We start from the raw sequence: 25,374 nt of genomic DNA on the forward strand, positions 1-25,374 counted from the left end.
AAGATTTCATATGAATAAAATTCTCTTGATTCAAACCTTCGTTTGAAGTCATCTTTTGTAAAAATATTCTCCTCAACAAAGAAAAACATGAATTAACGAATAATATTACGTCTGAATAATTAACCTAAAGCTTTGATACCATTTTGCGGATATAATTCTTTGTACCATGATTAAGCACAAAATCTTCAGATTTTAGCATAAAGTCTTTAGATTTTAAGCATAAAAAAGCATAAATCCAGTATAAAAATTAAACAATTAAAAATTCAAATTTGATGGTCCTAGGGAGCTATTACAAAAAATTTTATGGTAGAGAGATAGGGCAATGTCAAGTTTGGGTTTGAAGATTTATCACCAATTTACTCATTTTTAAATGTTAAACTTAAAATAATGATAACGTAGATAGTATAAAAAATTAATTACTGAATTAAACGATATAAACCGGAAAAGAAAGAAAAAGAAAACTGGAAAGCCTCCGCTCATACACGGCGGCGCCACCACTACCTCCGCCGCCGCCCTCTTAGATTCTCACGGAATCGGTTTACAACACAAAAAGAAGCCCATCGCTTATATATGCTATCGGCGCCCTTGTGTTGGATCCTTTATGCTCTCTTTAAGGTACACCTCCCTTGTTTGAGTTGGTAAATTTTTTAATTCCCTGTGGTTTAGCAATGAATTTGTTGAGTGTTTTTGTACTGATCATGAGGGCCTTTGTTCGATTTTGTCTGATTTTTTTTGGGTAGGATTTTTTTGTTGGAATTACTAGTTTGACTTTCTCCATTTGCGAGATTGAATACCGATCTAAATGATTGTGTTATGAAATTAATCAAATTTTCAGTTACCGTTGATTTGTTTTAGTGACATTCTTTATCCGGTAGTCGGTTCTTAAGAAAGATTTGATCTTTTGTTGGTTTTCAATTTCAGTCGATCTCGAATTAGTTCCGCAGGTGCCTTGCCTTCCGTTTTCATCATTAAATCCATATTATGATATGCGATATTGAAATGTTTTGATGTGAAATCTTGTCTAGCAATCTACATTATTCCTTTGTCCAAAATAATTCAATAACATCTATCATTAGCAGATGAGGATTTGAAAATGTTCATACATTGCACCATAGCATTGATTTTCTCCTTGGAATACATGCAAGCATGGGAAGGGGTAGTGCCATTACAAGCATACTTATCCCTTCTTATGGCAATGCAAATTTTTAATAGTTGAATGTGGGTTTAGTGGGCCTAAAACTGGGTAAATGAGTCGCATAGCTTCTCCAACGTCTCCCACACAAGATATGTTGGGTATGTTTGAGCTAAATGTCTGGTTTGGTTGTTTATGTTATACACAGATTGAAGCATAATGTTTGAAAGATCTTGTGGTTAAGAATTACACTATTGCTATTAGTATCGCATTGTCCTGTGGCACGAATGATACTATGAGTGGTGTTTAGAGCTAAAGTTATGTAAGGTGGTTGTGTTAATTATATTTTATTTAGAATTGATCAGAGATAATTATTTTAAATTGAAGGATTTAAAATAATTAAGTAAATATAAAGAGAACACACACTATACTTATATATCTATAATTGCCTTATTACCTTAAAAAAAAACATCTATAATTGCCTTATTAATCCCTTCTCTTTCCCCGACATGTGCTTCCTCAATTTCTCACCACCACCATCGCCTCTTGTTTCCGCCGTATCTCCGCCATCGTGATCGGTTTTCAAAAGTAAATATATGGTTGGAAAGATCTAGACGTAAGCTTTATTAAGATACCACTTTTGCTCCAAAATTTCGAACTTGTGTTCGAAGCTGCCGTCCCTTTGTCATTCGAATTGCCGCTCGAGATTGTCGGAAAGCCAAAATCGAGTGAGGGATTTTGTTCCTCATGTCATAAGCTTCGATTCGAGCCCAAAATTTTGAATTTAGATGCAAGAACCCGCGCGACCCGAAGCCCTGTTCGGGACTGAAATCTGTGCGAGATTCTCTGGTGATCATCCGGCCATTTTTTCTACTGGAAATCGTGAATTCAGGTCATGGGTGATTAGTTTAAGGTGAGACAGAAATGCTTCAAGCCCAGCTTCCATTTTTCTTGAGTTGTGATTTCTCCGGTTGAGTTCCGTCGCAGTGCCGCCGGAAACCACCTATCTCGATTTTGCTTCAAGTTTTGAGAGCGAAGTTCAATAATTTTCAGTTTTAAAAGTCTGTATAGTAGGCTGCCTCGGGTAAAGTCTTTGCTTACTTTGAATTAATGGAGTTTTGGTTTGATAATTAGCTCGTTATTAACTATTTATTGGGCTAATGTTGTATGTTGTAGGTTCTGAAATTCGGCTACTTGGAGGTACAATTCTCGAAAATTCAGATTATGTAGTTGGAGGAATTTCGAAGTACCGAATTAGATAAATCGAATATTAGATAGTTCGATCCCTTAGAATCATTAAATATAATTATTCGAAATTATTATGTGAATTTTGATATAAAATGCAAAGTCTGGAAAGTTTAGGAATTTATCAAAAGTTAATGGCTTGAATATTAGTTTAGCGATATGGAAGCTAAAAAGAATATTATGCGACTATTTCAACTAGAAATGATTTATTTTAGGCATTTTAACCAAATACCGGAATTTTAGGAATTTAAAGTGCCTAAATAGTTGAAATTGGAATTTTAGTTGAATTTAAATGGTTATTAGAATTATATAAGATTATAAGACCATTTAAATATTGATTCAGGAGATTTGTCTGAGTTGACACTTTCAGCCATTTCCTGAGGATTTATAGTATTGGTATATGCTTGGTTGAGGTATGTAGATATCATTTATTTTCACGATATCTAATAGAGGCATCTGATGATCCTATTATGATTTATTTGCTCTTTGTTGATTTATGTGAGATTATATGCTGATTCGCATATTATTGATGTGCAAAATAAAATAAAATATTTCTTTTATCTACGCACAGTTGTATTTTAGTTATACACGTCAATACCACTGAACATATAATATTGTTTATATATAGAGTTTGAAGTTATGCACTTACCGGGGAATGTCCCGAGTAGTTGTATGTTGTCTTTTGAATGTTTTAAGAATGTTATTATTATTTATCAAGCCTTGCCAGCTCTATTATATTTTTAGTTTGTATATGTTGTGATTGTGTTTGGCCGGCACTCGTTTATGTATGTTATGTTGTTGAGAAAAGTGTTGAGTTATTTTGAGTATTTAAATTATTCAGGTATGTCCTATTTACGGGGAGGTCATGCCGAAATTTTAGAGGTCCAAACGAGAATTTGTAACTCACTTTTCCTCTGTACATTAATTATGATTGCATGTTAATTAATCTTGATTAAGATAACGGGCCCTCACAAGTTATCTGCTCAATTTTCATTAGTTTACGAGCAATTGTTGGGATATATTGTTGAGTTCATATGATCATGAATACTGCCATTGTTCTGCGTGGCTACTCATATGAGACAGTGATAAAAGAGCAGGCCAGTGGGGCTTGAGTTACTCTACAACATAAAAGATTTGAGTTTACTATTTGATATAACTGTAGCATATGATACAACGGCAGGTGTCTGATCTTCCAAGATATTAACTGCTGAAATTGCTTAGAAAGATCGAAGTGAATCAGTTTTGTAGTTGCATATTCCATGAAGCACATTGTAAAGATTTTGACGTTGCTGGTAACCCTATCAGCTCTTTGGGTTGGCCTGCTTCAGGCATCCATAATTCCAAGGAGCTACACTTGGTTGGTAAGCTTCTTACACGCTTTCTCTCGTGTTATTCTGTCATACGTTCTGTTTCATTATTTTCATTTGCGTGCAACAGCTGCCTGTGTACTTCATTGTATCCCTTGGATGCTATGGCCTATTAATGGTTGGAGTTGGCCTGATGCAATTTCCAACTTGCCCACATGAGGCAATTCTGTTGCAACAGGTATGTACCAAATTTCACACAATCTTAACATTATGGATCATGATTCTTGTTCTATGGTGGAAGATCGTTTGTTCCATTAGTTTGTCGATAGTTGGTGATGTTTTAGGAGCCACTAGGTTTCGCATAGGAGGTACAAAAATTGAAATTCGGACAATATAGGGAAACCAAGTCATATTTGTTTTATTTTTTTATGGAGCATGTAAAATACCTAGACGGCTAAACCTATAGAAAAATTAAGAAGGATGGCGGTTGCCCGGTGCCACTGAAGTTGAAAGCTGGCTTGTGAGTTTTGATTTGTTTTCTATTTACTTGGGTACAAGCTGAAATTGTGTCCTGCTTTAGACATTTCACAGGTTGTTTTGTCATGTAGGATATCATAGAAGCAAAGGAATTCTTGAAAGAAAATGGGGTCGACATCGGTTCTGACTAATCGAGAGCATGGAGCTTGACACCGGTGACTTGTCTTTCCTTTCATCCAGAATTCCTACTGATATAGTTTCTTCTAATTTCTTGATTGAGCCTGTTTCAACGTCTGCAACAGTGATTATAGGAGAAAGTAGATGGGTTAGAAAATTTCTTGCCTCCAAACAAGCTTGATAAGTAGATTCTTTAGATGATTCAAACTTGTTATATACTTATATATTAAGATCGATTTTGTTTCTCACTCACATGAAATTTATGGGCATGAGCTCTCTTTCATATGGTTCCGGATACGCTTTCAACCCCCTTCGGTATTATATCATTTCACAATCGATGTATGGTCATAAAAATTCCAGTGTCAAATAGTATTACATACAATCGTGCTAAAAATATACACGATCCTTGTTTTCAAGCAAACGACCTAAAGCAGCTTAAAAATAAACAATATTTATTAGTAATTCAACGAATATTATTGTAACAATAATAATTGATTAGTCAAGTAGTTTAAAATAAATAAATAAATTTTGATCTTTAATTCGAGTTTAACAAACTTTTACCCAATCTTCACTTTTAAAATGTAATCTCTAAGTTTTTTTTTTTTTTTTTTTAAATAAATGTAATCTCAAGTCAAGAATGTACAGAAGAAAAATATAATATAACACAAATCATCGTAATTGTTGTTCAATTAATCGTGAGTTGTTTCTCCCTACTTGTGAGAGGTATTTTCTGTTTGACCCATGGAAAAGTATAATTTTTCAATGTACATGACTCAGGTCAACTTGTTTAATAGGTGTAAACTTGAGGAAAAACTTAATTTCTATCTAATAATCTCAAGTTTTAGGATTTTCTCTGAATTTATAACTCATTTTGATCTAATATAGTAGAAAGTTTCTTATATTTTTCGACGAGGTGATTAGTGCTATATAATTCACATTTTTGAAAGATCTATTTAATAATTTCTTTAGTTCTGATTATTCATTCAATATTAATTACAAGTTAATTTTCAATAGTTTGATCATGTATGAGCTATGAACAATGTATGATATATAAGTGACTACACGGAATGCTAAGATTATATCATATATCTTTATAAATGAAGCTAACAATGTACCGTGTCATTGTAATTAAGCATCTGCTAAATGAAAAACATTACATAGTCAATTTGTCATATTCTATGATATATATACTTCAAATATTCCATGTGCGATGCATGGGCAATATTTTAGTCAAGTTAAAGAGACAACGATGTTGTGTGAGGTGGTCACACCATTGGCGTCGTTCGTCTTTTCAAGGTAGTCTTTACAATTTTCAAAACCATGAGTTCTACACTGCATGACACAACAGCGAGATGTCCACAAGTTTCACGAAGTGATAACAACACTGTGGACCTTGATCAGAACGCTTCAAGTTCATCAACCGTGATAATTCCTACTACAAACAGATACTTTTGAACCGAGGAATCCTCTAGACTGATCAAGAATTAGCTCTTGACCCATGGACTCAACGCACTAATTCTTGATCGATCTGGAGGATTCCTAGCTCGGTCCTAATGTATCTGTTTGTAGTAGGAATTATCCATAGTTGATGGACTTGAAGCGTTGTGATCAAGGTCCACAGTGTTGTCATCAGTGCTTGAATCTTGGGGACATCTTGCGATGGCATACGTTAACGTAGCATTGAATCCACGATTAGGTCAGGTCCCATGTTTTGGAAGTTGTAGAGACGTTCTTGAGACAGATATTGAATATTGATGTCCCATGTTTTATGATGAATATTGATGTAGTATTTGATACAAATATAATATATTTAAAATTTTAATTTATTATTATATATAATAAATATTTGATCTTTCTCAAATTTGCTATTGACCCCCTGGTGACTAGTTATGGCTCCGCCCCTGCGCGGTGTATCGCCCTCCGCCACTCTGTATCATAACATGATATGCCATGAGTCATTTATATGTTTAAAAAATATCAAATCTTTCATCAGTACTTGTTTGACTGAGATCATTAATTACCAGGGAAACTGCATCTCTTGTGGCCATCTAGATGATATATGATCAGCACACGATCAAAACGACTCCGGGGCAGACGGCTTCCGCGGGCGGCCTCGATAATATCATAATAACCTCTCATGCTCCGATCAGTCAATGTTGTTTTCTCACTTTTGGGTGCATCCAGCAGAATGGATATTGCATGATTTGCATCACATCCTTAGAAGAACAGTTTGAAGATATATTTATAACAAAATATTGGGAGGATATATATAATGATTAGTGTTCGAAATTTTTCAATAACCGTCTGAATCGACCGCACCGCACCGCACCACACCGCACCGCTTTTTTCATTTTTTTTTATAAATAACCGCAGTTTTTTTTAAAAATATGAAACCGCACCGCCTCCACGATGCGGTTATTTATTTATTTATTTATTTTTACCGAAAACCGCCCGCACCGCACCGCACCGCACCGCACCGCTTTGCTTATATAGTTGCTTTAAATAATGTTATTAACGACACCTTAATATATAATATATTCTTTATTTCTAATTGCACTCACTTTCTCTCGCAACATTCTTTGAATATTTTCTCTTCTTTCTTTCTTTCTTATCACAACAAATATTTTATAATCATGACTAAAAATAAAACATAAAGGATCTTATTTATCTATTTTAACATTATTTTGATGCTTTATTTTTTATGTTATGTATTTTATCTAATTATGCTTTGTATTATTTGTGGTTATATTATCTTTAAATATGCTATTTATTATTTTTTTATATTATTGTTTTAAATAATTTGAGAGATTTTTTTTCATTCTACTTATCATTAAAAAAAACCGCAAATCGACCGCAACCGCTTAAAATCGCAAAACTAATTTTATATGCAAAATCGCAATTAAAAAAATACAATATAACCAAACCACAAAGAACAATTCGATTTATTTTTTTTAAAAAAAAATCGCAAAATCGCACCATGATTAACCCTAATAATGATCAATCTTTGCACGATATATAGGTCTCGATACATTTTCATTGAAACTTGGTTCCATCTAATTTATGGAACCATGAAATTAATTAATACATGAAAACAAATTATTATCCTAAACGGCAAAACCATGCACCTAATTACATAAGTAGCCAAGTAAAGTAAAAGAGATGTCAAAAGGAGCAAAAAATTATTAACAATAATAAAAAGTAAAAACCGACCACATGCAAGTTTTTTCTTAATACTTTTTTTATTATAAAAAAATAATAATAAATTTTTCCAATTTACTAAAAATGCACCTTTCTGAAGAAATTTTTTAATTTCACTTAATACATCTTATATAGGGATCGGATAAGGACGGGTATCTGCTAGGCTTATTTTTTTTAAATATAATTTTATCTATAAATCTTTTATTGTAATTAAAAATTATTTATAATTATATGATGATGATACTATAATACTCGAGAATCTTTTAATAACCACTTTGGCGTGTTAAAGTAGTATCAAAGTTTATTTGTAGTTACTCTAAAAAAATGGTTTATTTGTAGTTTGATCATTGATGGTGTGATCTTATAATTAGCAATCTTCTTACTATTTTTTCTACTTCTTTTTGTTCATCTCAAACCTCACACGTTTTTTCCTCGCCTCTTATAGTTTTTTAAAAATAATTTTTAAAAATAATTAAATCATGTGAGCATGTAGAAAACACGTGTATGGTTACTAGTAGATATTCCCCCTGTCCTGTATATTTAGGCTTGTGTATGTTTGTATACATATTAATAACGTTATTGGAAAACTAAATTTTAGAAATAAATTTTAATCTTTCCTTTATTTAATGAATTTTTAATTGGATAAAAACATGAAAAATTACATATATCACCCTTTTGAAATACTGAGTTTGCTGATAACCCTTGCAAATTTTTTTTTGAGATAATAACCTCCTGTGATCTCAGATTTATAGTACACACACACACAAATTCAGAATTTAGTCAAATAAAAAATGAAAATGACAAAATTTATCGTACTTAAATAAATAATTAAATTAATTTTTTTATAATCCTATATTTAATTGAATAAAATAACCAAATTTTAATTAAATAACCATAAAATTATAAATAATTATTATATTTTAATATTAATTACACGAAAAATATATTTTAATTGTAAATTGTATTATTACATTAAATTAAGTAATATTTTTAATTATTTTCTAAATAAAATTTAATCAATTAAATTAATTAAAGAAATTGTATAAATAAATTTAATTGAAATTATAAGTTAATGCATTGATGTTTTAATTAAAATCTTAAATAAGGGGTTATAGAAGAAGTCATAATTGTTATTTAAGGGTAATTTAGACATTTTGTATCCAAAAAAACTTGAATATTCGTGCTAATAGCGCGTGTAGTACAAAACTTAACTGTAGGGGTATGTGCGCTACAGATCTTGAATCACATGGGGTTATTAGCTGAAAAAACATTCATAAGGGGTTATCAGCAATCATGACGGGATCGGTTTTGGGTTTCTCAACTGCTCTGAAACTACTCAATAGGTGAATGCTAACTTCCCAAGCTCAAGTTATTGTAGCAGTTGACCCTTGAATTTGCTAAGTTGAGTTCAGTTGAGGTTAGTCAACTGAACTGTTTCCTTTCTCGTGTGTCTATGTTAATCAATAAACTTGATTAAGTACGGAATGAGGTTGACTAACAGAATAGAACTAATGATCAAATGGTTTGATTTGAAGCAGTGAGTGAGTGAGAGTGCTCGACTGAAAGTAAAATGCGCAAGTGTTTGATTCTGGATTGTTCGGAGCAAAATCTCTTACGTCACCTCTTCTTCCACCTCGGAAGTATTCACTCTAGAAGACTTTGATTATTACAATACTTTGCAAAAGCCCACTCAAAGACTAGAACTTACACACAACTGTTTATCTCAAAACTTCTAGACTTCAAGGACTCAGCCATCGACTGATTCTTGTTACAATGAGGTTTGCAACACATCAACTGATAAATGCAAATACAACACCTGTATTACAACTCAACACTTAAGCACAATGTGATCCAACTGATCTAGTGCACTGATATGCTTGCTTGTGTTCTTCGGCTCTTGATATATTCTTTGACATGAGATTTAAGTTCCTCGACCGAATGTATGCGTGAGTTCTTTTCTAAGGAGCTGTATGCTTCTTTAAGCACATCTTGAAATTTATTTATACTCGATGGACAACGGCTCTTTCAAATTCAAATTGAGGTCGTTAACTTGTCTTTTCTTTGTATATCTTCTTACAAGATAGTTAGAACCGTCAATTTGGGTTAGGCCCGCCGGGTCGGCCCGCCCCGCCACACAATTTAAGTGGGTTGGGTTGAAATTTTTTCAACCCAACAAAAGGTGGGCCTAGGTGGGCCAACCCGCCTAGGCCCACGACCCACACGGATTGGTCCGTCGCAGGCCTAGAGAATTATTATTTTATTTTTATTTTTATTGTGATATATGTATTTTTTAATGAAAGTTGTGAATTTTTTTTGTATTAATTAAGTACTTTATATGAAATTTACTTGTATGAAATCAATAATTAAAATTTTTATTAATATATTTCTATTAATATTTATTTATGAAATAAAATTTATAATTAATTATAATGATTTTTAATTATTTTTATTTGTAGTAAGCCAACCCGCGGGCCGACCCGCCTAACCCGCAACCCACCTTGGGTTGGGTTGGGTTGAGGATTTCCAGTCCTCTGGGATGGTGGGCTGGCCCGCCCTCGACCCGCCAAATGGTGGGTTTTTGATGGGCCGTCCCGTCCCGCCATAGGTTGACCCGTCTAACAGCTCTAAAGATAGTACACTGTTGTGTTCTGGCTTTGTGGCATCAGCTGTGTACAAAAAAGTCTATCCACGAGAGTTAGGTTGATTCAGTCTTGATTACACAGTCACTTGGATTTTTCAGTCTTGCTATTATTCAATTTGGGTAATTTGGTTTGGCACTATTGAAGCAGTTTGGCTCTTGGAGGACTGATTTAGTTTAGCTCCCTAAACTGAATGCAGTTTACCACGTGACCTTATTTGAGTAGCTCGACTGCTTGATTATTTCCGTTTGGCTTTCGTCAAAGTTGAGAAGTGCATTTTGTGTGTATTAGTTCGTGATATTTTTGTGTCTATTTTGTGTTCATTCATATTGTTTCATGTTGTTTTTATGTGTTTTATTGCATGTGTGTGCATTTTACTCTCCGGGTTAATTTTGTAGAAAAATGAATTTTTGAAGAATGAATTACGGAGCAGCCATGATACAAAAATCATTTTTTTATTTTAGAAAGCTCTAAATCCGATCTCCACCGTTCCAAATGAATTTCAAGATATTTTGAAGCTGCTGTCCAAATTTCAGCTTGATCCAACGACTAGAACTCAAGATATGATATTTTCAAAAAAACTGCGCGCTAAAAAGTGGGTATGCACGGACTCAGGCACGAACCTGGCTCAGGGTCCGTGCTTATCGCAGAATTTTAAGAATTGGGACAGAAAGTTGCTCGCTTGAGTGGGATTTTCTACCACTCGAGCGAGCAATCGCGGATCATAAAAAATTAGATTTTCGGGAATTAAAAATCTTATTTTTTTGGGATTTATTTTATGGGCTTTAAAAGACATATAAATAGGAGATTGTCAGACGTGAAAAGGGAGATCGCACACAGATAGAAGAGGCGGCTAGGCAGAAACTTGGAGATTGAAAAACGCTCCAATCGAGTTTTTTTTCCTTTATTCTCTTTTGATTATTAAACTTCTTTGAATTTTGTTTACAACTATTGAGTAAATTTTCTTCAACCAAGACGGCGTGATTGGGTCGAACAAATCTATGTAGAAAACTTGGATGTTTGTTTGGAATTTTTCAGATTTGGTTTTATGTTATTGATTATTAGATTTATATCTGTCTTGTGAATCATCTGGCCAATTTTTTGCTTGCATGTTAATTGATTCCAAGTCGACAGAAGAGGAATTGATTTCGATCACTATAATAATTAACACGAGATAAAATTGACTAGAAATAGTATTCGTTTTCATTGTGCGGTTTTAGGTGCAAACTGAATTCTCATAGTTTCTAATGCATTTGAGTTTGATTAAAATTATGAAAATTAATCCGTTAATATTTGAATAGGTTTAACTGTTCTAGAAATAGACTGTTAAATAAATTAGGAGAATTCACCGTAATATAAGATTAGATTTGAGTTTTGAATCGACTACATGTTACATGTTTTGTTCGGTACCTACATGTGTCTTGGTTGACTTATTTTAATTAGAATTATTATTGAGTTCTAGTTTTTAATTAACTTCGTAATTATTTTTTTATTTTAAATTCTTATTTTATTCAATTCATACTTCTTTTTATTATTTTGTCTAGATTAAGTTAAAGTAACCAAATCTTGAGAATTTATAACAGTCCCTGTGGGATCGATACTTGAACTGTCTGTCCAATTTACTATTACTTGACCTAGTGCACTTGCTAGTAGACACCTAATTAAGTGGTCAAAAGTCATCTCAGTTTACTTCATATAGTTTTGTTCGAAAGCTTGTCTAGTTTTCATCTTTAGTTTTGTTCCTTGATGCATGAAGTTAACTTCTTAGTTTTTCTTGTAAAGTTTGGTCAATATCAAAACTTCATATATTCCAACAATTTCTCCCTTTTTTATGTTGTCGAAACTCTTTTCATGTAGGCAATTTTTTGAATGCATTGACCATTGCGGCACTCGACTAATCTTCACTTCTTCCTTTTGAAAGAGTGTTTCCATCTTCGTTTGACCAATATTTTCACAAATTTCTTTTGCTGTAATTACCCTTGGTGATTATGGCATTCCCCCTCAATTAATAATGTCCCTCAAAGTTTCAGTTAAGAACGCTGGACTGATGGGATCAGTTTGACTCATCATCTTTTTATGAGTTGGATCTCGACTGACATTACTTGTGGGAGTTTAATATACTCATTTCACTTTTATCATTTGATCACTACAATACTTCTTCGTTCATCCTCAAATAATAATTTTGCTGCAAAATTTGTGTTGGGAATCGTGTCAACTCTTCATATTCTCAAGAGTACCTACAAATTTTATGTGAAATAGTGAGCATGTGTGCGACTTTTCGTATCCTTAGAGTCTGTCTATAAAAAAGACACTAATATCTTTTAGTTCAACTACGATATTTGCAACAATGGAAGTTGTCATAAGAGCACAAAAGAAGCACTATGATAGTGATATCTATAAGAAGATGGAATCTATAAGATCTAAGGTGAAAATGTTTCAATCAGTTGCTCGTCCTCTTCCGCAAGTTGAAGACCAGCGACGGGAAAAATACAAACAACGACTTGGTACTTCCAAGTCTGAAGATGTCTTCAGCTCTGATGTCTTCCTCCTGATGCTCATGAAAGAGCTTCAAACTCTAAGCGAAATTTCCTCTAATACAGAATTTCGGAGTCATATTGTTGAATCCTGTCTTTTGGTGATAACAAAACAATATATCATTGTTATAGTATGTCCGCCATTTGTATGTAAAACATGAAATACGTCTACCGGAAGATATCAACCGATTTGAAGTCATCGACTGGTTACAGATATCAGCTGAACTCTTGGACATCAACCGACTCTCACCCATCATCCGAGTCCATAATGTATATCAGCTGGTCCTCAAGTCTTCAACCGATCTTAGCAATCAGAGTAAGTGTCAACTGTAATAAAAGTCTCAAGGATATCTACCGACTTCATAAATTCACAAATACCTAGTAACAGATCCTTGACAAGACAACTTAAATGCTAAAGGATAGAACATTTAAGGAGCCGTCTGACAAAGATCGAAAGATCATTAATAGCATTTATTATGAAGACATATTTAATGGACATTAAAAGAGCTCCGAGTACAGATATTTGAAGATAAACAGATCTCAGTCTTACTCAAAAAAACGAGATATATTATCTGATATACATCTATTTGAAAGGATGTTTTCTTACCGTTGACATAAAGGAATAAAGACGTTGAAGATTAAGATCTATATATACCAGAGCCAAGCAAAGAGTGAAGATGGATATAAAACTATCAAAGTATCTGAGCACTCAAAATTGTATTCAATACTCTACCGCTCACTCAACCCTTCACTCCAACAGAAGCATATACGATCTTCTCAGAGATCTACTCAAGGGTCACTCAAATCCTAGCTATTGTTTGAAGATCATTGACTGTTACAAGGATTTGAGATACTAAACTTTTAAGAGCTTAGCCATTCATCATCATCAACCAAAGAAGTTTGATAAGAACTTAAAATCTTATCAGTGTAAATCTGGGAGTTCCATTTTAGGCAGTGATAAGTTCTAGCTTGGATCGGGTGATTACAAGACGTTGTAATAACCAAATTCTTCTAGTGTATCCTTCCCGTGAGGACGAAGGTTTGACGTAGAATATTGAGCTCCGAACATCCATAAACAATTCTGTGCACATCCACACTATTGCATCGCATCATATTTTCACCATTGTCACGTAGCTTAGTGAGAGCCATTTTCCCCACTACTCTAGTAGCTCTTATTTATCTAGAAAGTTGAGAAAAATCGATTAAGTGAATTAACATTTGCTTAATCTTATGGCATTAAAGCATAAAATTATTAGAGTGTGTATTCAACCCCCCCCCCCCCCCCCTACACACACTACCTGTGGGGACCTCGATTGCTAATCTCATCTTAAGGGACAATTAATGAATAAGCATCATTAATTATACAATAATAATTCAATCTGAATAAAATTAATCAGAACATTTGGCGACACAAAACTATACATTTGACAACGCAAAATCACGTGGCAGAAAGAACAATTTTTTTTTTCAGAACCCCACGCGCGCCCGCGCCCCACTTCAGGCATGCCCCCGCATAGGCTTCGGACAGAATCTTGTAAAATGATAAACATAACAGTTGTATATCTTTGTCTTAGATTTTCAATTCCGCCAACCACACCCTAATCGGAATTTTCAGTAAAAAGTTATACTCATTCTACCAAGAAGGGTCGGTGCAGAAATTTACAAAAATTACCAAAGGCTACAACAAAGATTAAAGTTGCTAGGGCTATTTCAAATCTGAAAAATTGCATAAATAATCTCAGCATGTCCCAATCATAAACACATGCATATCTAGACATAATAATAATCGCATCCATGTTTCTAAGGTGCAATACAATAAATTCAATTCTAAATTTTCAAAGCTCAAACTAAACCAACACCTTCTAACATGCATTTGACAGCAATCTATTCTTAGCCCGAAGTCACCACATGCTAATATTTCTCAATCTCGAGTTATCCAAGCCACTTCTGAATCGCTCATGCCCCAAACTTGATGTAATGAACACATACAAACAAAGCAACAGCCGGATAACTCCGGTGAGAATAAATTTCAGTATGAAAGACATGCATATACACCATATAAGCATATTGAATCTATATGCTATAAGAATTCTAAATAATCAAAACATGTAATCAAAGAAATATGCTCCATTCTTAAATCCTTAAAGCATAACTATTCATCTAAAGCAATATCATATCAAGCATATCAATACATTCATATCTAGAATGACATATCACAACATTCTAGCATTTATAATTGCATATTCTAAACCATAAAAATCTCTAGGTTAATGCATAAATGCAATGCATGTTTCAAAGAAAAGACTATCAAATCTGATACCAATAAAGCTTAGTTCTTGGAATCTCGGGGAAATAAAATCTTTAACCGACCACCAACTTACCCAATCGAGGTGGCATTAAATATCTCAATTCCCCTGATTTTGGTGCAACTATAGTGAGTCTTCTAGCTCTGGAAGTAAATCTATATTTCATGCCACTCAACTCCAAACGTCATATGCACTTTAGGCCATTCTGCCTTTTGTGCTATTCAAGGCAGGGTTCAAGATGAATGCAACATAATCTGTATGCATTAAATAAGCTAACACATCTTGAACACACCATTCAAATATCATTCAAGACAATAATAAGAAATACATCACATAAACACACTTAGAGAAATAAGTATGTGATTTTAGGAAAACTCAAAAACCACCATGTTCTCGAGTTGTTCTACCTGGCGAGGATAATGTCGAATCATACCTTTCTCCCGTAGCTTTGACATACTCACACTTGCTAGTATCAAATCTGATGATGTATCTAACTTTTATTCATTTCACATTTGCTCATCGACGTTGATAGTTGATCAAATTCTTGATTCAACTTTGCTTGTTCAAATAGCTCGAACTCGTCGATTCGACTTCGATAATCTTTCACTTAAATTCTGAAATGAATTTATAACATAGCTTAGCATCAGCTTCTATTCCCATTTCAATCTCATCACATCTGAAACAACTACAAGACTTGATTGTTCAATCGAAAAAAAAACCGGCGGCGTAACGGTTCGAAACCAAAATTCCAAAAGCTTAAATATCAATATGATCATCATCTTGATAATATGACATCTCCAAATTCACATCCCATTCACGTGAATGTCAGCCCTCAAAATTCAGATTACACAAATTTCTTCAAAAATTCATAAACATGCTCAAACGACGATATTTTCTCGATCCTTCTTAGATATACTATCGTCGTATATGTTAGAACACATTTATACAATCAAATCTTAATTCTAACAACAACTCAAAATTCAAAAATAGTAGAACTTCATAAAACTTACGTCAAAACGTAGCACTTGGAGCCGTGATCGCAAATATATGCTCAATCAGAAATTCTAACGGGCGGATCAAGTTTTATCGGAGGTTGAAAGTTTGAAAAATGGCTTAACCCTTTTATTTTCTTTGCTCACGGTTTCTTGACTACAATCTGAATGAAATCTATTCCATTTCATATTTAAGGCCCACGTGTGATTCCCACTTGCAAGGGAATTGCACTTTGGCCCCTCAACTTTGGCAAAATTGCAAATTAGTCTCCGGACAAGCGATTTAATTTAATTTCAATCCTAAATAATTTAAGAATATTATAATTTAATTCTAAACTATAAATATTCTCAAATTAAATATTTTTAGATTAAAATTAAATCTTTTCAGACCTTATCGCATTTTAGTCCTTGAACTACTCAATATTTGCAAATGGATCCTTGCTCGGATTTCATCCTCAACTTAAATTCTTGATATTTATAATCTTGGAATTTACATCTTAAATTCCATAAATATCAATTCTTTGAATTTAAGAATTCCGGATATTAAAATCTTAAAATCCAAAAAATCCTCACATTAAATATTTTTGACCCGAAATTGAAATCTCTAATTTCCATAAATTCTTAAATTCATATTTTATCTTATTCGGAATTTAAATATTAAATCCCGTCATTACACCTGTTGTGGGGACCTCGGTTGCTAATCTCATCTTAAGGGGCAATTAATGAATAAGCATCATTAATTAGACAATGATAATTCAATCTGAATAAAATTAATCAGAACATTTGGCGACGCAAAACTATACATTCAGCGACGCAAAATCACGTCGCAGAAAGAACAATTTTTTTTTCAGAACCCCACGCGCGCCCGCGCCCCACTTCAGGCGCGCCCGCGCATGGGTTTCGTACAGAATCTTGTAAAATGATAAACATAACAGTTGTAGATCTTTGTCTTAAATTTCCAATGCCGCCAACCGCACCCTAATCGAAATTTTCAGTAAAAATTTATACTCATTCTACCAAGAAGGGTCGGTGCAGAAATTTACAAAAATTACCAAAGGCTACAACAAAGATCAAAGTTGCTAGGGCTATTACAAATCTGAAAAATTGCATAAATAATCTCAACATGTCCCAAGCATAAACACATGTATATCTAGACATAATAATAATCGCATCCATGTCTTTAAGGTGCAATACAATAACATCAATTCTAAGTTTTCAAAGCTCAAACTAAACCAACACCTTCTAACATGCATTTGACAGCAATATATTCTTAGCCCGAAGTCACCACATGCTAATCTTTCTCAATCTCGAGCTATCCAAGCCACTTCTGACTCGCTCATGCCCCAAACCTGATGCAATGCACACATACAAACAAAGCAACAGCCGAATAACTCCGGTGAGAATAAATCTCAGTATGAAAGACATGCATATACACCATATAAGCATATCATCAAAACATGTAACAACATGTAATCATAGAAATATGCTCCATTCTTAAATCCTTAAAACATAGCTATTCATCTAAAGCAATATCATATCAAGCATATCAATACATTCATATCTAAAATGACATATCACAACATTCTAGCATTTATAATTGCATATTCTAAACCATAGAAATCTCTAGGTTAATGCATAAATGCAATGCATGTTTAAAAGAATAGGCTATCAAATCTGATACCAATAAAGCTTAGTTTTTGGGATCCCGGGAAAATAAAATCTTTAACTGACCACCAACTTACCCAATCGAGGTGGCATTAAATATCTCAATTCCCCTGACTTTGGTGCAACTATAGTGAGTCTTCTAGCTCTGGAAGTAAATCTATATTTCGTGCCACTCAACTACAGCCCTCCAAACGTCATATGCACTTTAGGCCATTCTGCCCTCTGTGCTATTCAAGGTAGGGTTCAAGATGAATGCAACATAATCTGTATGCATTAAATAAGCTAACACATCTTGAACACACCATTCAAACATCATTCAAGGAAATAATAAGAAATACATCACATAAACACACTTAGACAAATAAGTATGTGATTTTAGGAAAACTCGAAAACCACCACGTTCTCGAGTTGTTCTACCTGGCGAGGATAATGTCGAATCATACCTTTCGCCCGTAGCTTTGAGTGGTAAGGTAGGCCAGAACGTCTCCCAACCCCATACATACATGTAAATTTTTATAGTCACAATCATCTCACTTCGTTCGTAAAAAGTAATTTTCCTTTCATTCTTGAATATGGGACTTAGCATGCATATGTAGATAAGATGTACTCGCAAATATTTACTCAATAATCATGCAAGAGACTCAAATATATATGGATGACCGAGATGGTGATTTAGGAAGCAACCAAGGATAAGATTCTAAACCATAGGTTTGCGCTTAGAATAATTTGAGCGATTCTCCCGTAAAACTTATAACTCGCTCAATCCTTATTCAAAAAGAGTTTTGCTTGAAACCACGACTCCCACACACTTAGAACTTAATAAAAAGTCATTCTCGAGGCATTATTCCTATCCAATTATTTTATGAAAATTTATTTCCGGACAGCAATCACTTAGCAACTATATTATGCGCCTGAACACTCAATAGACTAAAACTCAACCAAAACTTAACCAAATTAATTCCTGCTTGAAACAATGTTTCCCCAACATCCTAGGCTATTTCTAGTCCCGAGCCCTTAGCAAAAACATTAGTGCAACCATGTTTTACATGACCATTTCTGAACAGCCCTCAACACTTGGAAATTTCTGCTCACCAAATCTTAGTTCATCTCCCTCTCAAGACACTTAAACATTGATCTCCCATGTTAACAACTTATAATGTAACGCCCAGGAAATTCACTGATCGACCTGACCACATGCATGATAATAAATGTGATGTTTATGATTATTTGAGTTATTTTTAAAGTTAATTTTGTGTTAGAAGTAAATTGTTTTATTTATAATGTTTGACGTATTTTGAGATTTTTAATTTTTAGAGGACGACGGTTGGAGGCTTTCAGGTGAAGAGGTACCCAGACACGATTTAAGATAAAAAATTGTATTTTAGTAATTTTGGGATTTAATTAGCAGGGTTTATATCTAATTTATTTAGGAATAGACCGGACACTAATTAAATTAAAATTTAAGTTATATGAGGATTTTATAATTTTTGGACTGAGTAGTGTATTTTACCAATTATTAAATACTGAGATTAATTAAATGGAATTTGGTAATCTTATATATATATTTTCATATTAAAATACGTATATATATATATATATATATATATATATGGTTATGCGTGTATATATACATATCTATAGAATAGTTATGTAATACTATTAATTAGTAATTAGGCTAATTAATAAGTAATAAAGTGATATAACTAGATAATTAAAAAGGAAAAGAAACATAAAAAGAAAATAAATAGAAAAAGAGATCGTTCAGTAGCGCAGACGTGAGAAAGGGGAAGAAAAGTGAGGCTAGGGTTCTTGGAGGTGGAGAGAATCTTGTGTTGATCGTGTTCTGGCCTATCTTCGATCTCAGAAACGCTTTCCAGACCAATCGTTCTTCAAAAAGAGGCAAGTTTTAATCCGTTCTTTGACTCATCGATATTATCATATATTTTTCAAAGAGTATTTGATGTGTTTTGATGAAAAGTATAAGTATTCTTGATAGATGTCCATGTACATAAAAGAATAAAGGATTGGATGGGTGTTTTAAATTAATTAAAAAAAATTCGTATTTATGAACAATAAAATATGTTACTGTTCATGTATACGTAATGTATACGTGAACAGTACATGTATTTGGGGTGTATGTGTGTGCGTATGATAGTGTGTGTGTGCAGAATATGTTTTGTGTGTGTTATGCGTGTGTAGTGGTGTGTGTATGTATTGTGTGTAAGTGGGTACTGTGTGTTTTTGGGTGTGTGTAAATCATATTTTTGACGTATTCGAGTCCGTATTCGTGTCAGTTTTGCTTGGTTTCGGTGTTCAAGTGTGTGTATTTTTCTTGCGTACGTGTATTTTGGTGTGTGTTTATTTCTTTGCTGTGTTTGTTCCTGAGGTTGAGGTATAAAGGTGAGGAAAATATTTTTATGTCTTGTGGTAAAGTTACGATTGAGGTTGAGGTTAACGAAGTATGGATGTAGGCTCTCAGGTTATGATGCCCCTCCCATGAGGTAGACGGAGTGTGGATGTAGACCTTTGAGTCATGATGCTCTTTCACCCTGGATATCCTTCTATAATGCTTGATCAGGCGACTATAATGAAAGTTGAGGAAAGTTTTTGAGCCACAGGTCGTAAGAAAAGAAGTATTTTTTGAGGTTGAGGTGTATTCATTCGTGATGTATTTGTTATCTGTCGAGTTATATTTCTTTGCGATGTGTTTCTCTTATGTTGAGGTAAAGTTAAGGTTGATGCATCTCTTTTGCGACGAGTTCGAACGTTTAAAGGTAAAGCTTGAGGATTGTGTACTTGCATGTGCATGCTTGATGTTTTAAGGGCTTCAAAGTATTAAAGTTGATGTTTAAAGTATAGTTTAAAGTTTATAGAGTTATGTATTTTTGCTACATCCGGATATTTCTTGCTAAGCCATTAGGCTCACTAGACTTTTTATCGATGCAGATAATGATGAGGAGTAGGTGGTGCTGTCTGGCGGGTGCGGTGGTCATGTGGCGGTGCAAATCATGACCATGCAGCTTCCGCAACATGATATTTTTAATGAAACAGTTTAATTATTTTTATTGTTGAGGGTTTTTGAAACAATTTAAATATTTTATTAATCTGCCAGTACTTTTTCCCGTTGGCCAGATTTCACTTTAAATTTTCATGAGAATTTTATTATAACTGTTACAGCATTTGAAATTTGAGTTTGAATGAAGTTAATGTTTTCCTGCCAACCGTTTTTAATTAAATGTTTATATTTGTGTTTGATATCCCCTACCCCTTCTATTATGTATTAATTTAAAAAAAATAGTCAGTTATTTTAATTAATTCATTATTTTAAGTTAAAAAATTAGAGAACGTTACAACTTGGTATTAGAGTCAGGTTCAGGGGATTTGCGCCACTCACGCCACATTATACTCGTTCAAATTCACCGCAAGTTTGTAAGTTTTTAAGCTATTTTAATTGTTTTGAGGTTTTGATGATTTGTTTATTGAGGTAACGGTAGAATATGTTTGTTTAGTAAAGTTATGTGCTTTTGCATTGAGGTATCATGTGTGTTGGTCATGGTGGTCTGTTGGATTGTTTGAGAAAGATGTCAGGAAGAGGACTCCCCAGCAGGAATAATGAAGGGGTTAACCGCAGTACAGGGGAGCAGATTCTAGAGGGCATGGCCCAGTTATTTCAGCATTTGTCAGGGTTTCCCGAGGAGTCATAGGTAGGCTACAGTGTGTCTGTTTCATGAGGGGAAGAGCTTCTTACTAATCGGGTGTTCAGAGGGATTTTTCTAGAGTTGCAGGGTAATGCACTGACGGCTGATCTGATAATGCTACCGATGCCAGACTTTGATATTATTCTGGGGATTGACTGGTTGAGCAGATATGGAGTAGTGATCGATTTTAGGAGCAGACTGGTGTAGCTAGACTACCTCAGGGAGGCCATTTGACGTTTCAGGCAGTGCAGGGAGACAGACAGATTCGATCAGTGGCTTTTCTGAAAGCTCAGAATTTATCAGATGTTGCAGTGATTAATGAGTTTCCAAAAGTGTTTTCTGATGATATTTCTGGACTACCACCAGACAGGGAGATCGTATTTTCCATTGATCTTGTACCAGGTGCAGTACCAGTATCTAAGTCTCTCTACAAATTAGCTTTGACAGAGAACACAGAATTAAAAGATCAGATTCAGGAGTTACTGTACAAGGGATTCATACGCCCTAGTTCATCACCTTGGGGCGCACCAGTGCTGTTCGTGAAGAAAAAACATGGCAGTATGTGGTCGTGTATTGATTACAAGGAGTTGAACAAGTTGACAATGAAGAATAAATAACCGTTGCCAAGAATTGAGGACTTGTTCGACCAGCTCCAAGGGACAGCAGTGTTTTCGAAGATAGATCTTTGTTCAGGGTACCACCAGTTGAGGATTAGAGAGGCAGACATCCATAAGACAGCTTTCAGAACTCGCTATGGCCACTACGAGTTCCTGGTTATGCCTTTCGGACTAACAAATGCTCCTTCAGTGTTCATGGACATGATGAACCGAATCTTCCAGCCAAACTTGGATCATTTCATGATTGTTTTCATTGAAGACATCTTGATCTATTCCAAGAGTCGAGAGGAGCATGCCATACATCTGAGGACAGTGTTGTAGATTTTGAGGTATAGGTAGCTGTTCGCAAAATTCAGTAAATGTGACTTCTGGCTAGAGAAGGTGGCATTCTTGGGGCATATTATTTCCCAAGAAGGAGTCGAGGTGGACCCAGCTAAGGTATAAGCAGTGAGGACTTGGCCAGTTCCTAAGACAGTAAGTGAGATACGCAGTTTCTTGGGATTGACAGGTTACTACATGCGATTCATTAAGGGATTTTTGAAGATGGCTCTACCTTTGACATCTCTGATGAGGAAAGGAGTCTAGTACGTATGGAGTTCAGATTGCTAGAAGGGATTTAAGGGGCTGAAGCAAGCTTTGATCAAGGCACCAGTGTTAGAAATGCCATCTGGGCAGGGAGCCTATGTGCTGTACACCGATGCTTCTACGTCAGGTTTGAGAGCAGTGTTGATGCAGGATGGGAAAGTAATTGCCTACGCTTTCAGGCAGTTAAAGACCCATGAGAGGAACTATGCCACTCATGATTTGGAGTTAGCAGCAGTAGTCTTTGTACTGAAGATCTGGAGGCACTATCTTTATGGTGAGAGATGTGAGATCTTCACAGATCATAAGAGCCTCAAGTACTTCTTCACGTAGAAAGAGCTGAACATGAGGCAACGTCGATGGTTGGAGTTAGCGAAAGACTACAACTGTGTAATTATTTACCATCCGAGGAAGGCCAATGTGGTTGCTAATGCACTGAGCAGAAAGTCAGCAGGATTGGCACACTTGACAGTTCAGAGACCGCTATTGTAGGAGATGCAGAGGTTCGACTTGGAGTTTGTGACTCGAGAGGTATCAGTCAAGTTAGCAACCTTGACATTGCAGTCGAACTTGAGGGACAGAATTTGTGAGGGACAGCTGACTGATGCACAGTTACTCCCGTGGAGGCAGAGATACGTGGAGAGGGAGAGCAGTTTGTATACGGTTGAGGATGGTATTGTACGATATCGAGGCAGACTTTGGGTTCCGGTTGATGATACATTGAGACAGAAAGTTATGACTGAAGCCCACCGATCTTTGTATTATATCCACCCAGGGAGTACGAAGATGTACAAGGATTTACAACGTTTGTACTGGTGGCCAGGTATGAAGCGAAATATCTTCAGATTTGTGAGCGAGTGTCTCACGTGTCAGTAGGTGAAGGCAGAGCACTAGAGGCCAGATGGGATGTTGAAACCGCTTCCTATCCCGGAGTGGAAATGGGAGCATATCAGCATGGATTTTATTGTCGGTTTGACAAGGACCTTGCAGGGTTTTAACTCGATTTGGGTGATTGTGGATCGTCTTACCAAATCAGCTCACTTCTTGCCTGTTAAGACGACTTACAGCATGAGTAATTACGCTGAACTGTACTTGAAAGATATTGTCAGGTTGCATGGTATTCCAGTGTCGATTGTCTCTGACAGAGATCCGTGGTTCACGTCTGGTTTCTGGAGGAGTTTGCATCATGCGTTAGGGACTAGGCTGAACTTTAGCACAACGTTTCACCCACAGACGGACGAACAGTCGGAGAGAGTGATTCATACATTGGAAGACTTGCTGAGGGCGTGTGTACTGGACTTCCAAGGGAGTTGGGATGTGAAGTAACCACCGATAGAGTTTAAATATAATAATAGCTATCAGGCCTCCATTCAGATGGATCCATACAAAGCATTGTATGGGAGGAAGTGCAGGACTCCGATTCACTGGGATGATGTTGGTGAGAGGTTTGAGATGGGACCAGAAATCGTGAGACAGACTGCTAAGATGTTGTGCAGATTCGTCAACGCATGAAGACCGCTCAGAGTCGCCAAAAGAGCTACGCTGACAGACGTAGGCGTGATATAGAGTTTGCAGTGGGAGATCACGTGTTCTTGAAGGTGGCTCCGATGAAAGGAGTGCTGAGATTCGAAAAGAAAGGGAAGTTGAGCCCTCATTACATCGGACCGTTTGAGATTCTGGAGCGAGTGGGGACTTTAGCCTACAGATTGACATTACCGTCCCATCTTTCTGCAGTGCATAATGTCTTTCATGTTACGATGCTTAGAAGCACATGGATAATACTACACATGTACTAGAGCTCGAACCTCTTCAACTAGCAGGAGATTTGTATTACAAAGAAAGGCCGGTGCGTATTTGTATTACAAAGAAAGGCCGGTGCGTATTCTCGAGGAGGTTGAGGAACCGAACGATTCCCATGGTTAAGGTACAGTGGCTGAACCATCCAATGAAGGAAGCTACATGGGAGTTGGAGACAGATATGCAAGCCAGTTATCCGGATTTATTCGGTACGTCGAATTTCGGGGACAAAATTCTTTTTAAGGGGGTAGAATTGTAACGCCCAGGAAATCCACTGATCGACCTGACCACATGCATGATAATAAATGTGATGTTTATGATTATTTGAGTTATTTTTAAAGTTAATTTTATGTTTTATAAGTAAATTGTTTTATTTATAATGTTTGACGTATTTTGAGATTTTTAATTTTTAGAGTACGACGGTTGGAGGATTTCAGGTGAAGAGGTACCCGGACACGATTTAAGGTAAAAGATAGTATTTTAGTAATTTTGGGATTTAATTAGCATGGTTTATTTTTAATTTATTTAGGAATAGACCGAACACTAATTAAATTTAAATTTAAGTTATAGGAGGATTTTATAATTTTCGGACTAAGTACTATATTTTACCAATTATTAAATACTGAGATTAATTAAATGGAATTTGGTAATCTTATATATATATATATATATATATATATATATATATATATATATATATATATATGGTTATGCGTGTATATATATCTATAGAATAGTTATGTAATACTATTAATTAGTAATTAGGCTAATTAATAATTAATAAAGTGATATAACTAGATAATTAAAAAGGAAAAGAAACATAAAAAGAAAAGAAATAGTAATATAGATCGTTCACTAGTGCAGACGTGAGAAAGGGGGAGAAACGTGAGGCTAGGGTTCTTGGAGGTGGAGAGAATCTTGTGTTGATCGTGTTTCGGCCTATCTTCGATATCAAAAATGCTTTCCAGACCAACCGTTCTTCAAAAAGAGGCAAGTTTTAATCCGTTC

At 35.0% G+C, this 25,374-nt stretch overlaps 2 protein-coding genes across 8 annotated transcripts; both read left to right on the plus strand.

Moving 5' to 3' along the window:
• The first annotated feature begins 428 nt into the window (after positions 1-428).
• Positions 429-4,574, plus strand: LOC140881432 (dolichol-phosphate mannose synthase subunit 3). Of its 7 annotated transcripts, XM_073286740.1 has the most exons (6): positions 633-2,216; positions 2,309-2,332; positions 2,721-2,790; positions 3,558-3,738; positions 3,815-3,922; positions 4,293-4,574. In XM_073286740.1, exons 4-6 carry the CDS (start codon positions 3,637-3,639, stop codon positions 4,350-4,352), a joined length of 270 nt encoding a protein of 89 aa, XP_073142841.1. In that variant the 5' UTR covers positions 633-2,216; positions 2,309-2,332; positions 2,721-2,790; positions 3,558-3,636; the 3' UTR covers positions 4,353-4,574. The 7 variants fall into 7 exon arrangements, with proteins under 7 accessions (XP_073142843.1, XP_073142845.1, XP_073142844.1 ...); XM_073286742.1 differs by lacking the exons at positions 633-2,216; positions 2,309-2,332 and adding an exon at positions 429-615; XM_073286744.1 differs by lacking the exons at positions 633-2,216; positions 2,309-2,332; positions 2,721-2,790 and adding exons at positions 429-615; positions 3,219-3,259.
• Positions 4,575-23,064: 18,490 nt separating this feature from the next.
• On the plus strand, positions 23,065-23,895 carry LOC140878842 (uncharacterized). The gene is made up of 2 exons (XM_073282467.1): positions 23,065-23,392; positions 23,606-23,895. The coding sequence occupies exons 1-2, from the start codon at positions 23,065-23,067 to the stop codon at positions 23,893-23,895; spliced, it is 618 nt and encodes a 205-aa protein (XP_073138568.1).
• The last annotated feature ends 1,479 nt before the right edge of the window (positions 23,896-25,374 follow it).

This window comes from Henckelia pumila, chromosome 2 (genome assembly GCF_033568475.1).
Source record: "Henckelia pumila isolate YLH828 chromosome 2, ASM3356847v2, whole genome shotgun sequence".
In the NCBI taxonomy this organism is placed as follows: domain Eukaryota; kingdom Viridiplantae; phylum Streptophyta; class Magnoliopsida; order Lamiales; family Gesneriaceae; genus Henckelia; species Henckelia pumila.